At 37.6% G+C, this 14,963-nt stretch overlaps 1 protein-coding gene across 1 annotated transcript in view; it reads left to right on the top strand.

The window, feature by feature from the left end:
- ppp2r3a (protein phosphatase 2, regulatory subunit B'', alpha) overlaps positions 1 to 8,855 on the top strand; it is a 28,656-nt gene extending 19,801 nt beyond the window's left edge. The window contains exons 2-12 of the mRNA XM_088311023.1: positions 635 to 937; positions 2,214 to 2,317; positions 2,400 to 2,502; positions 3,194 to 3,268; positions 3,479 to 3,722; positions 4,861 to 4,909; positions 4,996 to 5,085; positions 5,707 to 5,882; positions 5,957 to 6,075; positions 7,130 to 7,236; positions 7,314 to 8,855. Of these exons, the coding sequence (XP_088167149.1) occupies positions 635 to 937; positions 2,214 to 2,317; positions 2,400 to 2,502; positions 3,194 to 3,268; positions 3,479 to 3,722; positions 4,861 to 4,909; positions 4,996 to 5,085; positions 5,707 to 5,882; positions 5,957 to 6,075; positions 7,130 to 7,236; positions 7,314 to 7,410 (1,467 nt within the window). The 3' untranslated portion in view covers positions 7,411 to 8,855. The remainder of the gene's footprint in view (positions 1 to 634; positions 938 to 2,213; positions 2,318 to 2,399; positions 2,503 to 3,193; positions 3,269 to 3,478; positions 3,723 to 4,860; positions 4,910 to 4,995; positions 5,086 to 5,706; positions 5,883 to 5,956; positions 6,076 to 7,129; positions 7,237 to 7,313) is intronic.
- The last annotated feature ends 6,108 nt before the right edge of the window (positions 8,856 to 14,963 follow it).

The raw sequence follows: 14,963 nt of genomic DNA, 5'->3' as shown, positions 1-14,963 counted from the left end.
AATGATGATGAAATGTTTCGGGATCATATTTTGTGGGATATTTTGGGTTGAAATAATTCCTACACAAGCCCCCAGTAGGGCTGTGCAATTACTCGAAAATCAATTACGATTAATACTCTCAGCGATTATAAAATTGTCATAATCGGAAAAAAAAACGATTATTAGATATAGTGTATATTATTATCGATAACTCAGTTTACAAATTGATATATTTGCACCTTTTTTTGTGTAACTATTTTAAGATGAAATAATTTTGATTTTTTGGGGAAATATTGTTTCTATTTATAATTTTTTTGTTTTGTACCCCAATAAAATAATAAAACAATTGAAATTATTTCTTAAAATAATCGTGATTAGTATTTTTTTTTTTTCATAATCGAGCAGAGGAGTTCCCGGCAGCCTCAATGGAATTCCTTCTCCTCGCTTCGTGTTGTTTGCTGGTGATGATGTTTCCAAATACATGAAGCTTTTCTTTGAGTATTTAATACAACAAGTGGGACGTACAAACACTTTTGGTCGAGCAAAAACTTGAGCGCTGGGATCTACCCCGAGCCAAGCGAAACAACTGCAAAAATCTAGACGAGTGCAAATATCATTTTTTTCTCACCACATCGTCCTCCTTGCTTCACTTCAGGTGCAGTCCAAAGCGGAGAAAAAACCCGGCACGCCACCTCCGGCCCCTGCCCAGGCGTCCGCCGTCCCGCATGCCCCCTCGCACCGTTCGCCCAGCCCACCCCCGGCGGCTGCGCTCATCATCACTCCTTCGCCTCCCCCTCCTCCTCCTGCCATCAACATTCCCCGATTCTACTACCCGCGTGGGCTTCCCGCCGCCGGCCCGCCAGCCAACCACGACGCGGCCATCGCCGCCATCGAAGCGACCTTCACTGAGTTTGAGGAGGAGAAGGCCGACATTTACGAGATGAGCAAAGTCGCCAAGGTAATCATCAGTCCGGTGTAACAAGTATCAAAAGTCTAAACACCCCTTTTCAACTGGCATATTTTTGTGATTTAAAAAAAAAAAAAAAAAAAATTTAGCCCAAAGTCAAATTTGTTCCACAATGAATGCGACCTAAAACTGTTTTGTACGCGATAACCATGGACTGTTGTGCGGTTAGCCTTGTTTTATTTCGAGAGCTTTCTAATTCCTTCTTTTAAACTTTTTGTTGCCAAATGGAGCTAATCGGACCATTTGGTCCCGACAGTCTCTGCCAGGCTCTTCTTGCCAAAGGGTGGTGTTCTTTTTTTAAATAAAAATTAAAACATAAATAGCGCCGTAAGATTGTGCCAGAAAGGAAATTTTTTTTCCAAAGATCATTGTAATAAGATTCTGTTGTTTGGTCATACATACTGTCAACTGTTTTTTGGGGAAAAAAAATATTTTCAAGAGGAAAGTGAGCTTTCTAGAACTGCTGAACTTTATTTGGGGTTAATCGGAGGCACTTGAAATGGTGCGAGTTGTGTGTCAAGTCACATGTAACTTCGTTTGAAAGTGATTGGTTAATTCTGAACTCAGCGAGAGTCCCGGTTATAAGAGGGTGTGCGCACTTTTGCAACCAGCTCAATTATTTTATTTTTTTTTACTTCACCCCTTGCAAACAGATTTCATTTTCTTTCTCAATTGAGTTGCACAGGTTAAAGGTCACAAAAGTTTTGAAATCTTGCTCTCATTTTTATACCACAAAAACCTGGCATTTGAACGGGGGTGTGTAGACTTTTCATATCCGCTGTACCTGAAAGCCATATCTCGCGAAAACTAACAAAAAAAAAATGTATAAAAATGGTTTTGTTCACGAAAAAAAAACCGTTACTTCCAAAAGGTAAACTAACTGAAATTGCATTCTACGTTTATAGAACAAACTAAATCTAAGTACCGTAATTACAGCAAAAATGTTCTTCACTTTTGGAATTCATTTTAGTCGCATTTTTTGGGGGGAGGGGACAGAAAAGGAAGTTCAAACAGTCGTTAGAGAATTGTACTTTACTTTATTAAGCAATTCATACAAATGTTATTTTTTTTTATCTTGCACTCAGTAAATACTCCACATATTTAAAAAAAAAAAAAACTAAAACTAATTTTAAAACTAAAAAAGTAATTAAAACGAAGCCTTTCCCATTATAATATAAAATACAAACTTAAGTACAGTTACAGAGTATTTGTTGTACTCGATTACATTGTGAGACTGGTAATGAGTTTTCCGGCGTATTCCCTGCAGGCGTGCGAGTGTCCGCTGTACTGGAAGGCGGCCATGTTCTACGGGGCCGGTGGCGAAAGGACGGGTTTCGTTTCAGTTCACTCCTTTGTCGCCACCTGGAGGAAGTAGGTTGCATTTGCAGCCAGTCTGGATTGATTCCCGAGAACTGGCAAATGTTAAAACGACTCGGCGCTGCGCTCCTTGCAGGTTGCTGCACAGTTGCCACGACGACGCCTCCAAGTTTGTTAACCTGCTCGCCAAACCCGGCTGTCAATACCTGGAGCAGGAGGACTTCATTCCTCTTCTGCAGGTCAATTGCTAAATGTTTTCTCCCACCTTACTTGATTACATTTTCATTTCATGCATTTGCATTTTCTACTGTTGAATTCATTTGATGCGTTTTTGTTTTATTTGGTCCTTTCTTTTTTAACCTTTTTTATCTTACAAATCTTTACATCGTTATAACATTTTAGCGGGTGTCATTTTTATGTACTCATTTTAATTTTATACATATTTATTTTGAACATTTTTATTTGAACATTTGCTATTATTCTTTTCTGTATTTTATTTTACTGCATTTGTACATATTTCATTCATTTATTTTTTGGTATTTAGTTTTTTTTTTTCATTTTATTTTATCCATACTTTTTGGGGTTTGTACAGTTCTATCATATTTTTATAGTACATGCATATTTGTAATTTTATCCATTTTAAATATTGTAAATGTCATTTTTTTGAGTTGCAGTCTCAGTCGTGGTATTTCTTTTTATTTTTATTTAATTTTATTCAACTTCGAAACTGACTCATTTGAGAATTTTCCACCTCCTACATATTTTGACTGTGCAGCTTTTCTTTTTGGACGTTAAATTCCACGATGCCAGTGTCGATTATTCACATTGTAAAGGATCGGTTTAATCGGTGTCATCGTCAAATACGTGAAATGAAATCTATCTTTGTCTTTGTTTGCTAAAAACAACGAACAATTTGCCCTGATTGTTTAGGACATCGTGGACACGCATCCCGGACTCACGTTTCTGAAGGACGCACCCGAGTTTCATTCCCGCTACATCACAACGGTAATTAAAAATTTTTTTTTTTTTAAAAATCCATTAACTCATTCACTGCCATTGACGGATTAATCCGTCAAAGATCCATTTTTTTCACTTGGCTGATAGTGAATGAGTTAAATGAAATATTGAATAATGAAATTTGTGTGGTGTGACGTGAAAAAATGCAGCCTAGAAATCGATGAGAATAGAAAATGGAGCTTGTGGCCCGTCCGGCAGGTGATCCAGCGGATCTTCTACGTGGTGAACCGCTCGTGGACGGGTCGCGTGTCCATGACGGAGCTGCGGCGCAGCAACTTTCTGCAGACGCTGGCGTTGCTGGAGGAGGAGGACGACATCAACCAGATCACCGACTACTTCTCCTACGAGCACTTCTACGTCATCTACTGCAAGTTCTGGGAGCTGGACAGCGACCACGACCTCTACATCGACCACAAGGACCTGGCCCGATACAACGACCACGGTGAGAGGACAAGGCCATTTGAATCTTTTTACCGTAGAACGGCAGGGAAAAGGAAAAGCGTTTGTTGGGATGTTGTTTTTCGGATGTTTTACTCTTCGGGTTTTCACTTTTTTATTTTTTATTTTTATTTTTTTTATTTCAAACTTCAACTTTTCCCCTGCCATTTTACTTTTTTTTCACAAATGTGATTTTCCAAATTTGTCAAAATTAATTTAGTTTGTGTGTTTATTTTTTTTTATTTTATTTTATTTTTTCAAAAATTACATTTCTCTTCCCATAATACTTTACTTTTTTTATTTTACTCATTTGATTATCCTGATTATGTTATTTCACAAATGATTGATTTTCAAAGTTTTTTAACTGATATTTTTCTTGACTTTTTCGGTTTTATTCTTAATTTTGGTGATTTTTCAAAATTAGCTTTATTTTCCCACCTTTTAACTTTTCAGTCAATTGATTTTCTTAGATAGTTTTTTTTTTTTTTTTTTAAATATATCTTGTCACTTTTTAATAATAAAAATTTTTTTCTAAATTATCCATATTTTCCCATCTTGTGTGCAAAAAATGTGCATTATTTTCCTAACATTTGAGTTTTTAGCTCGTGTTTTTTTTTTCATGACTTTTATTTTTTTTCACCAATTTCCTTTCATCCCGATACTTTTCCAAAAGAAGTATTTTTTTACCGCAGACTTTTTACATTTTCGAGACGATTTTTCAAAATGAGCTTTATTTTCCCAACTTTTTTTCACTATTTAACATTTCTTTTCATTCCTTTTGCACAATTTATTTTAATATATTTACTTTTCCCTTCTTTTTAACCAATGTCCATTGAAGTAGTTTTCCAATCATAAAAAAATTTCCAGATTTCTTTTTTTTTTTTTTTTTTTGGTACGATTTTTTTTTTACGACTTTTTGCTCAAATTTGATCTTCCTGCTATGCTTGTCCTTCTTGACCAATCTTAACGCTCATCCAAATGATTTAACCACCTCCACAATGACTTCAACCCGGCCAGAGCCCAGACCTAAATTCTACATAATTTGAAATCACAAGACCTAATTCGCGATGCATATCCAACTCACCGGTAACAAAACATCCAACTTTTGTTTCCGTGCAACATCGTCTGCTTTCCTCCCTTAGCGTCCTCCAACAGAATCATCGAGAGGTTGTTCTCCGGCGCCGTGACACGGTAAGCGCTAAACACGCAAACAGACTTGTACAAGTGATCCTGATCGCTATGACGAAGGAATTAAAGTGTCTGTGATTGGTTGCCAGGGGCAACGCCGTGCAGAGGGAAGGTCGCATGAGTTACGCCGAGTTTGTCTGGTTCCTCATATCTGAAGAGGACAAGAAAAATCCCACTAGGTGAGGAATAAAACCTCAAATCCAAAATATTGGAATAATTTTTTTTAAAACGTTTTTGTATTTCTGGTGTTTTGTTCCAAATGTTATTTTGGCGTTTGCAGACTTTTTATTTTTTTTTACTGTTTTATTATTTTTATTTTCACTGATATAAATTTTCTAACTTTTTTTTTTTTTTTTACTTTTTGCAATAAATTTGCAATTTTTCATCTCATTTTCCCAGTTTTGCCGCAAATCTGTTGTGCATTTTCCCAACCATTTATTTTTTGCACAACCGTGATTTGTCTGACTTTATGCACCAATTTTGTCATTCTCTTTTTATTTATGTTAATTTTATTTTTTTTACTTTTTTTGCATATATTTGATACACTTTACTAACTTTTCTACCGATTTTCTTTTTCTTTTTTTTATTCACGTTTTTATCTTTGTGAATTAATTTTTTTTTATTTTTCTGACTATTTGTACTAATTCCATTTGCTTTCCCGCTTGTTGTTCCTGTTTTCCTAAAAATCGGTCAATATGTGTTCTTTATATGTATTATCTTAAAAGTAGTGTTAAAAAAAAAAAAAAAACTGCTGATGCGGCAAAGTCACCCAAAACTTGACGTCACCATTCCCCCTCCAGCATCGAGTACTGGTTCCGCTGCATGGACGTGGACGGCGACGGCGTCTTGTCCATGTTTGAGTTGGAGTACTTCTACGAAGAGCAATGCGAGCGCATGGAGCGAATGGGCATCGAGCCGCTGCCCTTCCAAGACTTGCTGTGCCAAATGCTCGACTTGGTCAAACCGGACAGTCCGGGTAAATACCAACTGAGACGTATTCCCTCCGGCCACGCCCGCTTCACGTCACACCCGTCTTGTTTTTTGTCGCAGGCAAAATGACGCTGGGCGACCTGAAGCGATGCCGCATGGCTCACATCTTCTTCGACACGTTCTTCAACCTGGAGAAATACTTGGACCACGAACAGAGAGATCCCTTTGCTGTGCAGAAGGTGAGCGGGGGAAGTTTACAATGGGACGCAAGCGTGGAACCCAAATATTATAGAAAAAAAATATTCTTTTATTTTGAAATCGGAAGACCGTTTTAGCAACATAGAATTTAGTAGGGGTGCAAACGATGAATTGACCCACAAAAAAAATGTCAAGAAGTCCGTTTTTTGGGTGCCCGTTTTGGCTCAGTAACACACTTGGGATGTTTTTAAAAATTTCGGAATCTTAAGTTTGACTCGGCAACATGAAACTTAGTCTATCATGAGTAGACCCACAAAAAAACTCTCAAGACGCCATGTCCAAAAAGAGGCAGGAAGTTCAAATCACTCATTTTGGATGGCAAACATCCCTGAGGATGTTTTTAAAATTTCAGCCCCGGAAGCCCGAAAGATTTTGATGTGAAAATTAGGATTGATGTCTGTCAAGAGCAGACCCCCCAAAAAAGTTTCAACGACTCATGACTGAAAAGAAACAGGAAGTCAGCCACTTTAGTTTAAAGTGGCCATTTTTGGCTCAATAGAACTCTTTAGATTTTTTGTTTGATTCAGCAACATAAAAATTTCTATTTATGTCCATCAAGGGTCGACCCCAAAATATTTTCAAGGACTTTGGAAAAAAAGAGGAAATCATCCCATTTTGGTGCAAAATTCTCCATTTTGGCTCAATATCATCATTTAGAAAATTTTTATTTTCTAATTCAGCTTCGTTCACTTAGCAACATCCCAATTTAGTAGCGATGTCGATCATGAATAGACCCACAAAAAAATCTCAAGAACTCATGCCAAGAACGACACGTCCATTTTGCTTTCACGCTGCCGCCTCATTTTGGCCATTCCCGAGGTCCTTAAAGGTCAAATTTGTCCCAGAGAGTTTCTTCGATTGGTACCAAATTTGAGACATGTGCACGAGGCAGACGGGCGTGGCTTAAAATTTGTAACATTTGCATTTTCGCCATTGCGTACAGTCGTCTGACAATGTCCTTCCACGTTCCACAATTTATTCTGTCGCATCGCTATGCAGTTTATTCGCTTGTAAAAGCTCGTATGGCCCTTCCAGGACCTCGACGGTGACGGTCCTGAGCCGTCCGACTGGGATAAATACGCCTCAGAGGAGTATGAGATACTGGTGGCGGAAGAGACTGCCAACGAGCAGATACACGAAGGGTAAAAAAAAAAAATCTTATTTTCCATACATTGAAACTTTATGCTCAGTTTGTTGACGTGCTAAAATGTGATTGCAGGTCTTTTGAGGACGATTATGACGTGGACGATCTCCAAGTGCCGCCCGAGATCGAAAATAAGATGGAAAAACTCGTCATCTCCGATCTGACGGCGTGAAAAAGTGGATTTTTTTTCAGCCAGTCGAAATGGACGTAAGTGAATAAGGACATCCGTTTTTTTTGTTTTTTTTTTGTTGATGACTATTTTTTTTTTTTGTGGTGGTGAGGATAGACTCATGTTCACGTGTTGACGTGCATCTCACAACGAAGCGGACGAGTGAGGAATTGTTTGATAAGCTCTTAAAGGAACACAGCATACTAAAAAAAAAAAGCTCGAGGAGACGAATGTAATTGTTTTATTTTTTTTCCATTTTTTGGGGGGTTTGTTTGTTGGCTCAAATGTTCTGACAATCATGCGCAAAGACAATCACAAGACACGGACAAGAACACACATGCACAGTTAATGTTGGAACAAAATCTGGGAAAATATGTTTGTATGCAATGTTTAAAATTCTTCTGAATTTTTTTTGGGGGGGGGAAATCTGTAGCAAGAAAAATACCTGAATCTTAATTAAAGATTATGAAAAGTCTCTTAACGTTATCGCCACAAAATTGGGCAGAATTTTTGAAGTCAGTATTTTTTTTTTATATATCAACTTTTCATGTTATGAAACATTTTAAATTTCACTCGAGTTTAAAATTAAGTTTTGTCGAAGCATGTTTTGTAACGCCAAAAGGATTTGGCTGCAAACCAAATTGCGGCGAGGTTGCGGCTAGCAGCTAAAATTTGCAGTCGCACATTTAGCTCATTTTTGCAAACAGTTTTGTACAAATTCGTATTTTTACTTTTTTTCTAGCAAGATTTAGTCATTTATTGATTTTTTTTTTTTCATTTGTAATTGCCACACAGCAAGATTTTTCCCGATAATTTTTATTTTATTTATTAATTTATTTCGCAAAAGTAAAAAAATGCAATGCTGAAAGTTTTGCTCAAATGTTCGGGGGAATATTTGTTTTTGTTACAATTTTGCGTGACTTAAGGAGATTTTCTTTTGTTTTAATTTTTTTTGGGCAACTTCCAAGATTTTTCCTGATATATTTTTGCAACTATTATGCAGCTTAAGAGATTTTTCATAAATTTGTTTGCATTTGCATTTGTGTTTTTTTTTTTTTGTTAGTTTTTTTGCATGACTTTGGAAACATTTTACAATAATGTGAATCGAAAGAAAAATGTTTCTATGCATATGCAATGTTTTTAGTGATTTTTGCAATTTTCCCGGAAAATGGATGCAATTTTTTTTTTTTAAATCTTTATTTTTACAAGGCTTGACAGATTTCCCAGATAAGTATACAAATGTTTAAACATTTTTTTTTCAACATTTTTTTCCCTGACAATTTGGCTAAAACCTACTTTTTTTTTTTTTTTTTGCACAAATTTACAGATTTTAGTCAGAATTTCCAAATTCTGAGGTTGCTCTTTCCACGTGAGCAGTCTTTTCCCCAGGATTCAATTTTTTTCTTGTTGTTGTTTGTTGCCAAAGACATTTTAAAAAAAAAAAAAAAGAAAAAGGGGGGGGGGACTACATTTTATTAGGTACACCTGCATGGCCTTCATGTAGCTTTCCAAAACTTTAGAAAGAGCGCTCTCTGTATATTACGCAAATGCTTTTTATTTTTGTTTTTTTCTCCGTCGTGCAGGTGACCCTAACGATTTGTCCATTGAGTGTGAAATACACAAACTCTGGCTTTTATTGAACGTCCACAAATGAACACGTCATCATGTGTGTAAATATGCCTTTTGGAACAGTTCCGGTGCTCAACAAAAGGATGCAAAACTGCATTGTTGAGTTGCAAAAGAAAAAAAGTGCTTCATTGATGTGTGACTGATGTCCTGATGTGTTTTTGTGTGTATATGTGTGTGTCCCTTTTTGTAGCTACATAGCCACTGTAAATGTGCCTGGGCTGTGTCTTTAATGAATTATATCGTTATTATTATTATAGTAATAATAATAAGAGTAACAAGAAGCCATTGTAAATGGTTGTTTTGTTTTTTGTTTTGTTTTTTTCTTTTTTGACGTGCTTTGTTGATGCGGTGCCACTGTGTGGCTCGGGTTCAATTCTGTCCAGTGTGTGCGTTTGTGTGTGCAACAGACAATCAATATGACGACCAGCACACAAGCACACGTTGTCTCGGATGCCTTTTCATCCACAGCTGACGGGACTTTTATTCTGAAATTCCTGTGAGAGGAAGTGAGCAGGCTTTTATTTTGGATGAGCTTCCTCTTTTTAGGCTTTGAGCAACTGGCATGTTTTTTTTTATTTTTTTTTGGCCTCCTTTGCGCCTGTTTTTTGTTTAGTTTCTGGCATCATTCAATAAAGATGTTTGCAGATTAAAGAATGCATTTTAAAATGTTTCATAAAGAGAAGAGGGGAGCGAAAGTAATAGCAAGAGGAGTTCTACCACAACTTGGGATTGTGGCAGAGAATTAAAAATGGGAAAGTTGTTCAAAACGTTTAAAAAAAAAAAGAAAATCTAATTTACAATAGTTTTTTTTTTTTTTTCAATTCTCAATTTAAAAAAAATGCAATAAAAATCTAACAGTTTTGGGAGAATTTTAAATTTTTTGGGGGGGGGTCAAAATTTGGGTGACAATTGTAAGATTTTAAAATTATTTCTGTAATTTTTTTTTTTTAACGAATTTATCTCACATCATTTCCAAATTTCCACACTGCCACAGCTCAAGATTTTTAAGATTCTTGTTTTAATTCTTACTCTTGTGAGACTTATCTCATTTTTTTCCGTGAAAAATTTTTGGGATGACAATGTTCATTTATTTTTTTGTAATCTTTTGTGACAAAATGGTTTTCCACCTTTATCGCAATTCTTTTTAACACTCTGAACTTTTCTCGCAAAAAAAAAAAAAAAGGTTCCAAAATTTTTGCCGGCCACAGTTTCTTCTCTCAAATTTTGGAGATTTTTTTTCCTTTTTTTTGTAATTGTAATATTTGCGCAACTTTTGGAGCCATTTTGCCCTGTAAATTCATTGCTTTTACTGGAATAATGGACAAGTCATCCGAACCAATTTGGATTTTGAGAGTGACGCGTGTGTGTGTGTGTGTGTGTGTGCGTTTGAGTCACCCCACAACCGGCATCTCCGGCCGTTGCCATGGCAAAGGCGCCCAGCCACGAGGACAGGAAGTGGTAAGCGTGGCACATTGTTCTCCCCACACAGTCGTCGTCACATTCACCCACTTCCCGCTCTCGCTCACACACCCAGCGACGAGCCAGCCAAGGACATTCCGCTTTTGGGGGTGGGGCTCGGGTGGCAAGGGGGGGCAGTTTGTTCTCTGGTATGAGTGACGCCATTTAGTGGAATTCCGAGAGGAAATTTTTGGGGTGATTCATCTCGGGTGAAATGTTTGAGAAATGAAGGGGGAAATGAAGGCTGATTTTTTTATTAATTTACATTTAAACCCACTAAATTTCTCTTTTAATAATGGCTATTTTTTAAATATAAAAAAACCTGCTAATGTCTCACTAAATATAAACACAAAATGTTATTTTTTTTTACTGTAAATGTCACTTAATTTCTCGCATAATAAAACATGGCTTTATGACAGGGGTGCCCAAGTCTGGTCCTCGAGAGCCCTTATCCGGCCTGTTTTAGATGTTTCCCCTCGCCATCACACCTGAGTCAAATGATAAGGATCGTTATCTGTGTGTTAGAAGAGGGCGACATCTAAAACATTCTGAACAGGGCTCTCGAGGACTGGACCAGGGCACCCCTGCTTTATGACAAATATCCAATTTATAATATTTTCGCTTTCATATATATATATATATACCTGCTTTTCTGCCTTGGGTCATGTGACTTTCGCTATATGAGCCGGGAGAGGTCATTACCTGAGCAACTGTGATGGCATTTTCAGTAGCAAAATGGCCGCTCGCTGAGCTGGATTTAAAAAAAAAAAAACACACAAACATAATATTCATCAGAATGTCATGTTTACACTAGTTGCAACACGACATATTGTAAAGTTTATTTTTTACGTGACTTCCCCTTTAATATTTTGCATGCGTAATGACATCATCGTCATTCTATGACATCATCTTTCCACGAACAGAGGCGACAGGTGATGCTTGAAGTTTGGAAAAGGACACGCGAGCGAGAGAGAGACTTGCATGCCCGCTCTTGCGCGACTCTTTTGAAGTCCAAAATTCCATCGTCGCCTCGCACGCACGCGCGCGCACGCTACAAGCGCGTTATCGTCCATCAGCCGGTGGTCCTGCATCCCGGGGACCTTCATAGACACAACACGCGCGCAGATGCACACGGGGGAGGCTGAGGGGGGCGTCGTGAAGCTGAAAACCGAGGCGACGATCCGGCTTGTTCTTTTTTAGTGGGGGCCTGAACAAAATATTCCCGCCGTCCAGTCACGTGGAGGAGCGAGTTCCGTTTAGTTGAAAGCGACTGTGGTGACGACCGCCGACTGAAAAGCGCATGCGACATGCAAGAAGAGGAAGCACAACTTGCGACTAAATTACAACATAATTGTTTTCAATAAATGCTACTTTAAAAAATGTCCATTCAATTTGACACACACTGGCAGCGCTAAAGGGGGAACGCCGGGGGCACTGCCCCCCTCTGAAATATGCTTGCACCTCAAACAAGTATGAGATTTTTTCAGCTATCTGTTATTATAAAAATATCTTGTTTGAAAAAAAATACTTCAGACTTGTAAGTTTCAAAAATATTTTTCACGACTTTCCATGAAAGCACTATATGAATACATTTTTTTTTTTTAAAAAAACAAAATTTCTACTTAATTTTCCCTCAGATTTTGGTGTGTTAAAACAAAGCATTAAATTCTTTCCACACGTTTTACAGATTTTTCTTTCTCCCAATTTTTCTTTTAAAACACTTGACAATTTGATGAATTCAACATTTTGTCTGTGTTTTTTTAAAATGAAAAATGTTTGCGTTTTTATTGTTTAAAAAAATACAACATATTGCAGATTTGAAACAATTTCTTTACTGTATTTTAACAAAAAACTGGTGGCATTTTTAATACTTGAATTGTTCATGACATGATTATTTCCCCCAAAGCAATAAATCTAACGTTTTTGTAAAACTCTGGATTTTCTCAAAAACACACACAGCAAAAAAAAAAAGAAATGAAAGAAAGCACTCCACATTTTGACATTCTGTGTGTTTTTATTTATTTATTTATTCATTTTAAAAATGTATGCCCCCCATTTTTTACATGTTGCAAATTAGAAATAGATTAGACTTTTTGGGCCAAAATGTAAAAATATTTCTCATAATTTTGGTGATGGTTTGACATTATAAATGAAAAAATATATATATTATAATAATTGTGCAGCCGTTTTTTGTGTGGCTGCAGATTTTTGAGCATTTCTATTGATTATTGATCATTTATTTGTCCAAATTCTAATCGTTTCAGAACTTTAATTGATTTTTCTCCAAACCGCAGCGCTGACCCTGACTTTCTCTAAAAAAAAAAATCTCCGCTTCAGGCCGTGTTCCATTTAGTTGAAAGCGGCTCTGGTGATTACAAGGAGGCGAGCGGCTTTCAAGTTGAAAATGTTCCGAAGGAGCGAGAGAGAGGGAGCGGAGGAGGAGGAGGAGGGGGGGGGTTGGAGTGAAACAGCTGGCTCACTGTTAAACATCTGGCGCTTGTTGATGTTCAGAGCCAAGACCTGCCTCCCGAACCACAACCCGCCCAACACAGCACACAGAACCAGATCGTATCTAACATCATTGGTGGGAAGTAACCAAGCACAAATATTTTGCTACTGTCTTTAAAGAGATTTTTCTGAAAACTTAAATTTAATTTCCGGACAATTTTCTGCTCTGCCTTTGATTTTATTTATTTATTTATTTTTTTACTTTTTGATAATTCTCAATCTCAATGAGTTGAATCAGTACTTGTACTTTTGCTTGAGTCTTTTTTTTTTGTTTTTTTTCAAACACAGTTTTTGCATCATGATTTAATGCTGCCATCCAATTCATTGTGCTGCTCCTTCTGCTGTGCCCTCCCTGGCCACCAGGAGGCACTATAACGCAGTCATACAGCCACAAACGTTAAGATTTTAAAGATGATGAAATTCCTAAAGCAATGTTGACTGCTTTTTTTTTTTTTCAATCCACCATGTATAACGCCCTTTGTTTTGTGTTTGTTTTGACAGTAAACTTCAACAGTTTGAAGCCTCTTTTTTTTTTTTTTTTAAAGACTTACTCATTGCCAAACTGCTCACATTTCGGCTTGTATCTCAAAAAGAAACCTGCAAATCAGGTCACTTGTATCTCAAGGCACCGTAGAACTTGTTCTAAAGTACAAAGTAAGAGTTATTTTTTTCCCCACCTCTGTTTAACATTGCCATGACGTCACTGGATGGCCGGTTGGGGGGTGCGCCCCCAGATTTACAGTCGAAACTTGCGACGGCCACTTTTGGGGCCCTTCCCTGACTCATCTGCTTCCATTTATCTGCCGTGTGTGTGTGTGTGTACGAACAGCAACGATGGAAAAAGTCGGTAGACACGGGCCGTCTTTAAACGGCTCATCCTCGGCAACTCCTGCACGACCGCCGCCCCCGAGCAAAAAGATGCTTCTTGTCATCTCAAAATGACGAGCAACAGTACAAAGATAAAGACAAATATTTCCAACAAGCGTTTTTGGAATAATATGAATCTTAATTTGAATTTGTCCGAGAATGTTGTGCAACGCTCCCCGAAATGTGATTTGGGATGAGAAGCCTTGAATCGATTGGCAGCCATCTTCGTAAATCCGTTTTGCGCATCCTTCATCCTTCAAAAAAATATTCAAGGGCCGCAAGAAAAAAAAAAAAAATATGATTGTAAGATTTTTAAAAAATTTGGTGACATCTGAAAATGACAAATTCAGAGAGGGCTTTTGATTTCAAAATATTTATTATTTTTGATCAAATAAAGGGCATTCTGATTCTGATTTGTTTTTTTGTCAGACGTCCATGATGGCATTTCTCTGCCTAATATCCGACCGACCGGCCGACATTCGCCAGTGAATCTCGATCGTCAACTTAAAAGCTGTGCTGAGCTCAAATCCAAAATGATGCAACGCTGCCCTCTCCAGCCATTTGTTCGCCATTGCAGTTATGTCGCACGAAACCGGCCTCCAAACCTTCCGCTTTATCAAATCGAGTTCGCTGAGTCGGCTGATGGTAATGTGAGATTCTAAATGCATTTTTTTTTTTTCATGATTATTTTTTACTATTGTTGTCGTATTTATCGCTGTGTGTGTTCTTTTCCACGGTTGAACATGAAACATTCCTTGTTCGTGCAAACTGTACATGACCTTACGTTGAGGTTTTTCATACGTCAGCTGACAATGATCATTGCACCGAGTGGAATTTCATTTAGTACTTCCTGACACCCCCCCCCCCCTCCTCTTTTAAGGCCTCGCCGTTCCACCGGTGGCTTTTTGCTGCTTGGCGCAGCCGGCGGAATGTGTGCTTGTGTTTGCCAGGAGAGAAAAATCCTCAAGTGCGGGGCAATGAGTCTATTTGGCTGGGGGGGAAAGCAAGAGAGGAAAACGAGTTTGATCTTTCATCTCACTATTTTAATTGATTATGAGTCTGCTTAATGTCTCGGTTAGGAACAAAATGTCGTT

Source organism: Idiotropiscis lumnitzeri, chromosome 1, assembly GCF_059441095.1.
Source record: "Idiotropiscis lumnitzeri isolate Australia: NSW breed Sydney's pygmy pipehorse chromosome 1, RoL_Ilum_1.0, whole genome shotgun sequence".
NCBI classification, from domain to species: domain Eukaryota; kingdom Metazoa; phylum Chordata; class Actinopteri; order Syngnathiformes; family Syngnathidae; genus Idiotropiscis; species Idiotropiscis lumnitzeri.
This window is presented reverse-complemented; position numbering and strand designations above follow the sequence as displayed.